Source organism: Ovis aries, chromosome 1, assembly GCF_016772045.2.
Source record: "Ovis aries strain OAR_USU_Benz2616 breed Rambouillet chromosome 1, ARS-UI_Ramb_v3.0, whole genome shotgun sequence".
In the NCBI taxonomy this organism is placed as follows: domain Eukaryota; kingdom Metazoa; phylum Chordata; class Mammalia; order Artiodactyla; family Bovidae; genus Ovis; species Ovis aries.
Window position 1 is genome coordinate 40,132,175 of NC_056054.1, and position 12,020 is coordinate 40,144,194.

The window sequence follows — 12,020 nt, forward strand, 5'->3', positions numbered from 1 at the left end:
TAATACTTTCTCTAAAGACCAGCGCTAGAAGACTTCACAGCGTATCTGAGTAGAGCTTGTGATTCACAATTTTCCTTTCTATGATAATGTGCTTGGCCATCCTTTTGACATTTACATGTCTGCTACTAGAAGTTTGAAGGTTGTCCAGAAAACACTGGATTGAGGATCGTTAACATGCTGTTTTGCTCAGGAAATAACTTGAGATGCTACCTCTTAGCCAGAAGGACTGTAATGGTGAAATAATTTGTATGACAAGACTCATCAATTTACAGACTCCCTTAGGCAAAGATCCTCTCCTTCCGAATCCTCACAGTTTCTCTTTTGTTGCCAGAACTTCCCGAACTAGTGCAAGACGCCTGGTTTACTTTTTTTTTGAGTGTAAATTAACTGCCATCTTTATTTTTATTCTTTCCATCTTATTTTAAATTCGCTAAACTTACTGTAATAATCACTTCATGAGGCATGTAAGTCAAACCAGTGTGCTGCTGTATACCTTAAATGTACACAGTGCTGTGTGTCGATTACATCTCAATATTAGAAGAAGAAGTAAAGCGTGCCTAAAATTGTCCCCAGGGAAAGTACTCCCTCTGTGCTTCTCCTAGAAGGACATTTGTATGGTTTCTTCCATTCCTTCCCTAGACAGCATGATGAAGACTTGAGCATCTTGGAGACTGTACCAGAGTCCATGACCTTGGATTCTAGGCCAGCTCATCTCTCAGGAGAGGCCAAAGACACTTTGAACCATCCAATTCGTATTTACTTCTAAGAAGATAGGTTAGATGGCATTCTGCTTTAGCACCTTGTCACAAATTAACATTCACTTTCACTCAGAAGGTTTCATAAATCTCTCCCCCTAAATAGGCATGAATCAGTCCTGAAGCCTCTGTTCCCTTGGCTAAGTAATCTGAGTTTCTCTCCTCATAGATTGCTGTAGCCATCTCTTTACCTGTCCTCTGAGGCTTTTGCAGAGTGTGGAGTGGGTTTGCAGAGCATTCCAGAAAGGAACCAATCTCACTGTGAGGACCACCTCCCAGATTGTACATATAATGCTGCTATTTATGTCTCCCATTAAAGCAGTTTTTAACAATTTACTGTGACAGCATGCAGACATATCCTGCTTTTTGTTTATGTGAGTTGAATTGCAAAAGAGGAGGTATGTCATTTTTTTAAAAAAAGAATCTGCTCCCCTAGCTTGGAGGACCTAAAAGTTCAGTATTTGACATGGTTGTTAATGGTGGGATAGACGGATTTCCTTATTCTCTGCTGTCTTCTTCATTTCTGTAGCCACCAATTTTGGATTCTCTTTATTCTATTTGTTTACTTGGCTGAATGGTATTCACTAGTGAAAATATAGTACTACCTCAGTATTAATGTAGGACTTTTGGTTTGAGAACAATTAGTGTAAACTTGGCCCGATTTTGAGTTTTTTGGTCCTTTGCCTGTATTTCTTAATTTGTACCCAGGCTTTTGTGACTCAACTGGCATCTAACATTTCACGGAAAAATCTAGTGTTTTAAGGGTGTCCATAAAGGAGAGAATTCTCTCGAGGCTGATTTGCTCTCTTAAGCTCCCTCTAATTTGTTCCAGCTTTAAAACTGTGAATAGAGACCTCATTAAACCTCTTCTCACAAACCTGCCTGCACTGCACACTCACAGAAGGCCGCTTTGATGGGAGGTTTTTCTCCTCTGGAGTTCCCCTATCCACCCCCACCCACTCTTCTTAATGTTGGCAAACAAAAACCTGGCAAGAAGAGTGGCTATCACAGGCTGGGACAAATCTGATGGCACGGTTTTAGATCTCTGATAAGGGGCCTTTTGGTGGCTGACCTGTGTAAATGGCTATAGTACAGAAAGGAAAGGGCCCTCCTAGCAGTGGCTTTTGTCTGGAGAGAGAGAAACCAAACCTGCTATTCAGAGCTGCTCAGCATGCTCACAAATGATAGGCCTCCTCGGTTTTAGCCAAGCCCCACTCAAAGTCTGCAGAGGACCCAGCACTGAAAAACAGTGGACTTTTTTCTCCCTGCTAGTATGTCTCTGCTGCCTGTTGGGCCACCAGGTCCATTTCCTGGGAGGGTGGACTTGCACACAGGCTGAAAAAGCCAGTCTTCCAAAGGCATTGCTTCTTAAAATCTTCTCCCAGTTGCTCTAATCTTTGGAAGACAGAAGTCGCCAGTCCCTGTCGCGCAGACACCCATGATAGTCTCGAGATGTTGTTTTCAATGTACCAGGATAGTTTTCTCATTCCATGCTGGTCTCTCCACCCTTGTGCCAGCCCCCATGAAACACACAGAGGCCAGCACGCCTGCCCGTCTGTAGCACTCGCAGCTGTGTTAGGTCCAAGCCTTTCTCCTAAACCAGGAGTGACCCCTGAGAGCTTCTTGCCCTTCTAGACCTATATACGTCTCTACTGTCCGGCCGCAGTCAAAGCACGTAGTAGTGATCCTGGACCACGGGGCCTCCGTCACAGACACGCAGCTTCAGATCGCCAAGGATGCTGCTCAAGTCATCCTCAGCGCCATTGATGAACACGACAAGGTATTGACGACCCCAGTGACTCCCTCTACCCTTTCCACTAGCATTGGGTCTTTCTTGAATACCCTTTTAAAAACACTTTGTTTTATGGTATGTGTTTTTCAGTCCACCTCTAAAAATGACTTTGAGAAAACAGAGTGGTTTACTTTTTATTCTTGTATCTGAGGAAGTAGCTGCTGATACTAGTTCCAGGCCTCTTTTTAAAACCATTCCCACCAAACTGGGCTTCCCTGATAGCTCAGTTGATAAAGAATCCACCTGCAATGCAGGAGACCCCAGTTCGATTCCTGGGTCGGGAAGATCCACTGGAGAAGGGATAGGCTACCCACTCCAGTATTCTTCAGCTTCCCTTGTGGCTCAGCTGCTAAAGAATCCACCTGCAATGCAGAAGATCTGGGTCTGATCCCTGAGTTGGGAAGATCCCCTGGAGAAGTGAAAGGCTACCCACATCTGGCCTGGAGAATTCCATGGACTGTATAGTCCATGGAGTCCCAGAGTCGGATACAACTGAGCAACTTTCACTTTCAATTTCAATTCAATTACACCAAACTGAGTCTTGCCCTTCCTTAATGGCTTCTGTTAAGACTACTAATTAGCTGTAACTTTCAGACTGCTATTTATACTAAGGAGGAACAAGGTGAAGGCTTAAACACTGGTGGGTGGCCAGACTTTGTCTCAAGATTGACAGGAGGGGAGGGATAAAAGAAGGTTACTAGAGGTTTATTAATCTTTAGGACCCCTTAGAGATAGCTGTGTTTCCAGCTAATGATAATCTATCGCCTGTAGACATTTGACTTTTCCATCTCCTAAGGTTTTGCTCACTAATCTAATTGTTTAAAACACACAGCCAGGACTTACCTGGCAGTCCAGTGGTTAAAACTTTGCCTTCCAATGCAGAAGGTGCAGCTTCAATATCTGGTTGGGGAGCCAAGATTCCACATGCCTCAGGCCCCCCCAAAAAAAAACATCAAACAGAAGCATTATTGTAAAAAATTATTGAACTACAATTTTAAAATAGTCCACATTAAAAAAAAAATTTAAACACACACATGTACCCTTTACCATTTCCCTCACCCCCACCTCCAGTTGGAAAATGACAATTGCTAGTACTGGTCAAGATTTTTCTCTGTGTCAAATATTGTTTTTAATGTTCTAGATGAACACCATACTCCTGACTTCATCTTGGAACAGAAACAAAACTCTAGGGTCTGAGTCTCTGTCCCTTACCACTCTTTAACTATTCTTCTTCAAATACGATAGATTGATGCCTCTGGGCTTTTATTTTCAAACTCTTCAAAACCGTCCTGTAGGACTTCACACCTTGTGGGCTCTTCTGAAATGTAAAACACTTTTCGTTGGCAGAATAACAAGTTTCTGCTTGCCTGTGTGCGTGTGTGTTTTCCCCTCCAGATTTCCGTGTTGACGGTGGCAGACACCGTCAGGACCTGCTCCCTTGACCAGTGCTATAAGACGTTCCTGTCTCCAGCCACCAGTGAGACAAAAAGGAAGATGTCCACCTTCGTCAGCAGCGTCAAGTCCTTGGACAGCCCTACCCAGCATGCGGTGGGATTTCAAAAGGCGTTTCAGCTGATTCGAAGCACCAACAATAACACCAAATTCCAAGCAAGTAAGTGCCTTTGCTCTTAGGGCATGGAACTCATAAACTAGGTAAATGATGGCAATAGAAAGAGATTGTTACCTGATCGCACAACTACGTCCAGAGGGGTTTTTTCCTAAACTGACAGGAAAAAAATTTCTTGTGTTGTCATATTATCATCTAATACTAGGAACTTACTAGATTTTCTCATCTTTTCCAATCAAAGGTACTCTGCATGATTTCTTTACTCCCTGAGCCTCTTCTTCCTGCCCTTTTATTAGGAACACATCCTTGTTTATTTCCCCGGAGAATATCCGCATCCTTTTTAATGCTAATTGTCCACCCCGCCTAGTCACTGACTTACAGTGACTGTCTGCTTGTGCGCATGTGTGCAGAAACAGGGCAGCCTGAATTCTTGCCTTGATCTTTCCTTCCTCTAACCAACTGTCATTTAGAGGAGCACAGCCCTTCAAATGTACAAAGGCACTCTAATTTAATTTTCATGTACTAAAGAAAATCTGGAATTAGGATGCAGGCTAAAGGAAAGGAAAAGATATTTGAAATAAGACCCATGCTTTGAAACTACTGAAAGGAATCTATGTCATTTTCTCTTTTATATTTGATAATCTGTTTGTTGTTTTTTTGTTTGTTTGTTTTTTAATGAATGTACCCTATTGAGATAAATGTAATGACTATATTTTCAAGCTCTTCAATGTGTCTGCATTAAAACTAAGGCAGCATTGATAAATGCCCAGCATAGTGCTGGCACATGATGGGCCCCTGAAAGAAGCTACAGTAATTATAACAGGTAATGATGGTAGATGGTGTCTCATTTTTATGTTTCTCTATATTGTTATCTCACAGCTTCTATGGGACAGGAGTCCATCTGTTGCTTCTTTGTTTAGGATTATACAAGGCTGCAGTCTAGGTATCAGCCAGGCCTGTGGTTGCATCTGAGTTTCAGAGTCCTCTTCGAAGCTCCACATCTGCAGAATCCCTCCATCTTTGCCATATATGTAGCACAATCACAGGAATAATATCCCATCACCTTTGCTATATTCTGTTGGTCAGAAGCAAAGTACTGGTCATACTTAAGAGGAGGGGATCATAAAAGAGTGTGGGTCTTCAGGGTCATCTTAGAATTTTGCCTGCCAACCTCGGCAAGCACCAGCTATCCATAACCAATATTATAGGGTGCCTGAGTGCAAAGTTGTCCCTTGTTCGATGAAGCCGAAGGATCAGGTTGACCTCTTGAGCAGTCAAGACAGATTGGCTAGTTGGCCAGTGCCGTTCATCTGTGGATGCCCTCTACCAGCTGTCATCTGCCTGTCAGCATTCCTCATCAGACGTGCTCTTTTTACTTGATTGTTCAGTTCTCAAACCATCTTTAGAGATGAAGTCCAATTTTGGTGATGACACTGTTTAAATAATAGAGAGCAATGTTAGACTGGCAGCAGCCAGGCAGTGAGATGTCAGGGGAGCTCGAGGTAAGGTCTGGGGAGCGCAGACAGCTAGAGAGAGTATCCTTGATCAAGAAGGCAGCTGCTCCTCTGTTCAGCCTTGCAGGAGTGCCTGTCCAGTGTTGCCAGATCTTCTGTTTTAAGAGAAGCCAGAAATCTGGATTTTTATGTGAAACCCCTTGATTTTCAAATGTTGTCATTTGTTCCAGCTTTAAAACTGTGAATAGAGACTTCATTAAACCTCTTCTTATAAACCTTCCTGCACTGTATGTTAGCAGAAAGCTGCTTTGGCAGGAAACATTTCTCCTTTGGGTTTTGGGGGATTTTCCTAATGTTGGCGAGCAAAAACATGGCAAGAAGAGTCACTGATTTGGACACATTTTGACGGCACTATTTTTTAAATGTGAAAAGGTTCTTTTTCGAGGCCAAGTAAGATGTTTTTAAAGTTTATCTCACAGGCTTCCATTTTACAGTGTCTACTGGTAGTTCAAAGAAAGAAAAACCCAGATTAGGTTGCATAATGAAGCACGTCAGGAATTAGTATTACCTGGTTTATTAAGGAAAGGTTTGAGGTGCTTTCAAGCAATGTTACATAGTAGTTAAGCATACAGATTTTGAATTTCAACCAATTGTGTGCTCAAATTCCTCCTCTGAAATTTTTTGAAACTTGTGTAAATTACTTGATTTCTCCAGGTCTGGTTTCCTCCATCTGCAAACTGAGGGTGATAATAAGATCCAGGATCTCATCACAAATGTTAAGTACATATTAGCTGTGATTATAATGATATTCAGTTTCCTTTAAGACTTATTGCTCTGGCTAAAGGAACACAGATACTCTAGACATTCCAATTTGACCCCTAGCCCAGAGATAGTCAAGGACCATTAGTCACCTTGGCTATAGCATAGTGAGGGGTCTACATACTCCTCTTATGAATTTATACTGTATATCATAACTTGTATTCACTCCACAGACAAGTATTTATTATCTACTCTACTGTGTACCTGGCACTTTTTGAAGACCATTTGATAGTATTTTCTCAATGAGTAAGACCTATCTTAGAAGGTTATTGGAAGGATTAGTCTGTGTATGAAAACCAAGTGTCTGCCCCATGTTGATAGCCATATATGAACAAGAGCTGCATGGCCAAGTCATGGTAGCTTTGTGCTAATTTGCTTTGTACTAATAAGAAAAACTAAAACTTTTATTCAGTGCTGGCTCTTTTTCAGTCCTATGGTGATCTGTAACAGATACCATCAACACATTTGGATTTTTTTCCTAGATTTGTTTTGGGGATAACCAGTTGAGGGGTCATTTTGTAGCAGAAGGAATATGACGGTTAGGAGTTGGGATCTAATGGCATGGGCAAAGTCCAAATTTGGGTTGTTCTTCCCGCTTTGACATTTCAAGGAATGCTGGTGGCTTTCGCAGGGACTTGTCACATGGAGAGGGTTACATTTTCTTCCAGGTACATGCTATATCTTTGCTCTGCCCCAATTGTCTGTAATGACTCATCCCTAACATTATTAATCACAAAGCTTAATGTCCCCATGAGTGATTAGAGCGGGGATATCCTAGTAAGTAGAAAAATAAATCAGAGCAAATTTGGCAGATCTGATATTTAAAAATAGAAAAATAACTCAGTTTTGCCTAAGAACGGGGCAGGAACAGAGTCAGGAGCTGGGCAGAGACAGAGAGAATGCTTGCAGAACATGTACCTTATCGTTGGGATGGAAAGAAAATAACACTTGGCAGCTAAAGGAGCTGCAGGCCTTCTGGCTTTCCAGTCACGGGCCTATGCCTAGACCAGCTGTCAGTGACAGTATGTTTTATCCAGAATCATAAAGCCAAGTAAGAAAACCCAAGGGTTCACTTTAGGTCAGTCTTAAAAGTGTCCAGGAATTTCTCACATGTGTTGGTTTGTCTCATACTTTAGATCATACTTTATTTTATGATATATCTGTATCCCACCTACTAGGGTCAAATAGTATTTTTTTCCCAGTCTGAAACTTAAGTGAGCTGTTTTGCATCCTTAAAAAAAAAAAATAAATGTATAGGACTGTGTTTATAACATTGAAAAAAGACTGACATCGGTTAAGACCAGGATATTCCCTAGTGATTTTACATCAGGTTTCATACCCTAATTTTAAATATGTAATTTAAATTTGCAGTTAATATTTATTAAAGAATTGTTCAAGCATCAAAATTAGCTTTAAAGCTTGCTTATATATTAAGTCTTCTGTTTATTTCAGTTGCTTAGTCGTGTTCAACTCTTTGCAACCCCATGGATTGCAGCATGTCAGGCTTCCCTGTCCATCACAGACTCCCGGAGCCTACTCAAACTCATGTCCATTGCGTTGGTGATGATGCCATCCAACCATCATTCTCTGTCGTCCCCTTCTCCTCCCGCCTTTAATCTTTCCCAGCATCAGAGTCTTTTCCAATGAGTTGGTTCTTTGCATCAGGTGGCCAAAGTATTGGAGCTTTGCTTCAGCTTCAGTCCTTCCAATGAATATTCAGGACTGATTTCCTTTAAGAAGTACTGGTTGGATCTCCTTATGGTCCAAGAGACTCTTAAGAATCTTCTTCAACACCACAGTTCAAAAGCATCAAGTTGTTGTTATTCAATTCAACATAATAAAGAGTCTAAAATGGAAATTTTCAAATGGAAGAAAATTCAGTCATTGTATTCTCATCATTTTTAGGATGATTTTTTAAATAATCTGCTCCTGGATAATAAATTACCCAACACCCAGTGGCTTAAGACAATAAACATTTATTATCTCAGTGTTTATAGGTAAGGAATCTGGGCACAGCATGGTTGGGTGCCTCTGCCCAAAGGTATCTTATGAGGTTATGGTCAAATTGTTGGCCAGAGAGGCTGTCATCACAGAGTTCAACTTGGGAAAGATCTGCTTCTAAGTTCACTCACATGGTTGCTGGAGGATTCGATTCTGAGGGCCTCATTTCCTTGCCTCTCATAGGCTAGCTCACAACATTCTCTCTCTGGCTTACCCAAGAGAGAGCACACAGGTGGAAGCCGTGGTCTTTCTGTAACCTAATCCATCTCTTGACACGCCATGACCTCTGCTGCATTCTGTCATTAAATCCAGTCTACCCTCAAAGAGAGACCACACGGCGATGTGAATATCAGGAAGTGGGATCATTGGGGGACCAACCTGGAGGCTGCCTCCCCCAGTAGCTGGAAAGCAATCTCAGATGAATGACAACTGTGTAAGAACCTAAAGAAACAAGCGTATAGCATATCAATCATTATTTCTCAATTAAAAGAACATCTGTGTAGGTTATCTTAAACATAGATGCTGAATCGGAGAATCTCAGGTTAAAAAGACAGTATAAAATCCAGCTGGCTTACTACCCTCCTTCCATTAAAGCTGTCATTCAGCCCTTGCATCTTTAGTGATAAGAAATGTACCACTTTAATTTTTGAGGAAATCCTCCTGAAAGAAGTTTTCACTATGAGCTACAATGAGTTCTCAGTCATTAGCCCTAGCTGGAGAGTCATTTTACTCCAGAGTCTAGGTGCTTCTTCATGCCAATACAAGGATTTTCTTTTTTGTTTCATGTTAAAGCTTTTATTTCCTATTCACCATCATACTTTTGCTTTCATTCTAAAATTAACCAATTAGCCCTCATAGCAACCCTGTGAAGTAAATACGGTCATTATCCTCATTTTGTTTAAGATAAGGAGATTTTGGCATGGAAAGGTTAGGTAATCTACCCAGACAGTACTTGAAATTAGCACAGCTGAGATGTGGACACAGGTAACTTGGCTCCTATGTCCACTTTTTTTTTTTTTTTTTTTTTTACTGCCTTTCTAAACTGATGAATTTTAAAACAGAAATGTTCGTTTGAAACTGCTTAGCATAGAGGCAGATAACCTTGCAAATCTCAGTAGTCTCTGGAAGAACCGTCATTTTAAAGCCTAGGTTCCCCCAAAATGTATATTCCTGGTAAAGATCCTGGGTCACTGAGGAAAGAGTAAATCAGGTTCTGAATGCTCAATTTCAGAAGGCAGGAGTGACATCCATTTGGGATGGCTGAATTACCACAACCGTGGACGCCTGGAGGAACTTGCCTTCTTTGATCTAGTAAACTCATTAGCAGCATCTCTTTACCTGACACTGGCTAAATGAGGCCTCATGGACCAGTACAGGCGGGATGGAAGAGCAGCAGAAGCAGGGAGATGAAAGCTCAGCACCAGATGGGCAGGAGTAAGAAGCGTGGGCCCGGCAGGTCCTTGAGGCAGGAAAGTCCAATGGAAAAGAAACTTGAGTTGCTGCCTTTAGCCAGCCTCTGATGTAACATTCAGTTTGTATGTGTTTGTTTAGATACAGACATGGTCATCATTTACCTGTCCGCTGGCATTACATCAAAGGACTCTTCAGAAGAAGATAAAAAGGCAACTCTCCGTGTCATCAATGAAGAAAATAGCTTTCTAAACAACTCTGTAATGATTCTCACCTACGCCCTCATGAACGGTAGGTAGTGTTTCGAGATCCTTTTCTTTCAGATAAAATGTTCTCTCTAAGTGCATGCTGCTTTCAAAAAATATGAAAGAACCATCACAGGGTGCTTTGATGAGGGTATGAGGAGCAGATTCCTTCCCAAACCCAGCTTTCTCCCCCTTAATACAGATACTCAGGGCGTGTGTCTCTTCATCTCTTTGTCCAGAGAGCTCTTCATTTCTGAAACTTCTGCAGTTACACGGTCTTACACAGGCATCTGTGCAGCTCCATTTTTGGTGGGGGGAGGGGGGAGTTTCTCCATATACACTTGGATTTTGATACTGTATGAAGCTTATTAACTTATCTCACTGATTTAAGATCAGGAAGCCCAAGTACTAACCTAGATTATTCTCTAAAACCAGGACAGTGAATATCACATTTACCTGCAGAATCACCAGCTGTGCCGCTTTCTCCCTATCCCCTTGCGTAGCTGTGTTGTGGCAATGAGAAGTGTCTACTTGACAGAGTTCTTGTGAAGGCTAACCCTGACGTTGAGTGAACACCCAGGATGGTGCCAGGCACGTGCTAGGTGCTCATTAAGGCTGATTGTGTGGCTGTTAAATCAGTCTGTGAGAGAGTTTACTAAACTGGCAAATCTGATAGAGTACTCAGTAGTTTCCCTTCAGCAATTTAACCATCCTCCAGTCTGACAACAGCCCAATCTTCTAGCTCCCTGCCGTGTCATGCCCCCACCACCACCACCTATGAATACACAGCTCCTCCTTTTCTTCTTGGGCCCCTTGCCCTCAGTGTTCAAAGTGGCCCCATTCTCTTGTTCTTGAGAGAACACATCTTGATTTACAGTCCTTCTCACCTGTTGTCTCTCATCTCCCCTCTCCACTTCCAGATTTCTGTGCAGAACCAGCTGGCTTGAGGGGCACTGGTTCTTACATTTTAATGGGATAAGGATTACTTGTAGATTCACCTTTAAATGCAGACTCCCAGGCAGTGTCTACAGATTTGTGATCAGACCGTCCTAGATAGTTCAGGAATCTGTATTTAGGCCAGCATGATTGTTTTCCAGATATTTTGTGGACTGCTTGCACATGGAAAAACACAGGGGCTGATGTCTAGAGGTTTTCAGTTTCGATCTGCATTTGCTAGCCGTGTGGCTTATGGCTAGTTACTTAATCTCTTGGGGGCCTCACTTCAATCTGTCAAATAAAAAGAATAAAATCTCCATAGGGTTGCTCTGATAATAAATATGCAAGATATGTTGTGCTTATGAAGCACATACCGTATACAACATAGTGTGCTGAGGTCCTAGAGCTGTTTTATACAACATCTCTTGTCTTCAAGAAGCCCTTGACCCAGTGAGGAAGATAGACAAGGCAAATGAATTAAAGGCAATAGAAGAGGTGTAAGGAAACATAAAAGGAAGCGACCATGCCTTTCCCATGTGTTTTGCAGGTCTGCTCAAGCCGATTCTGAGCAGTTTTCTGGCGTCACCCATCTCTTCACTGGTCCTAGATCTTCCCATGGGAGTATCGTGTGCACTTGCTGTGCCCCTGATAATTCCACTTTTTGAAACTTCCCCTAACCACTCTCATCTTTTCTCTTTCTTCCCATAAGCTAGCCTGACACACCTCACTGAAAAGTATCTCTGAACATTACTCAAGAGGGTTGACACGTACCCTTAATTCTGTCAGTTCAAATAGGGAAGCAGAATCACAGTGAAAATTGTGGTATATCAAATTAATTATCAGAATAAGAGCACGTACTATTGATAAGAATGTAAATTTGTACAGCCACTGTAGAAAACAGTATGGAAGTTTCTTTAAAAACTAAAAATAGAGCTACCATATGATCTAGTAATCCCACTCCTAAACTTCTATCTGAGAAAAACAAAAGCTCAAATCGAAAAAAAAAAAAAAAAATACATGGACCCCAATGTTCATAGCAGT

The 12,020-nt window shown here is 41.7% G+C and overlaps 1 protein-coding gene across 2 annotated transcripts in view; it reads left to right on the forward strand.

Annotated features, from left to right (window-relative positions):
* CACHD1 (cache domain containing 1) overlaps positions 1–12,020 on the forward strand; it is a 239,856-nt gene that overhangs the window by 171,521 nt on the left and 56,315 nt on the right. For both annotated transcript variants that reach the window (XM_012167056.4, XM_042249227.2), the window contains exons 6-8: positions 2,391–2,535; positions 3,943–4,159; positions 9,940–10,089. In XM_012167056.4, the coding sequence (XP_012022446.3) occupies positions 2,391–2,535; positions 3,943–4,159; positions 9,940–10,089 (512 nt within the window). The remainder of the gene's footprint in view (positions 1–2,390; positions 2,536–3,942; positions 4,160–9,939; positions 10,090–12,020) is intronic.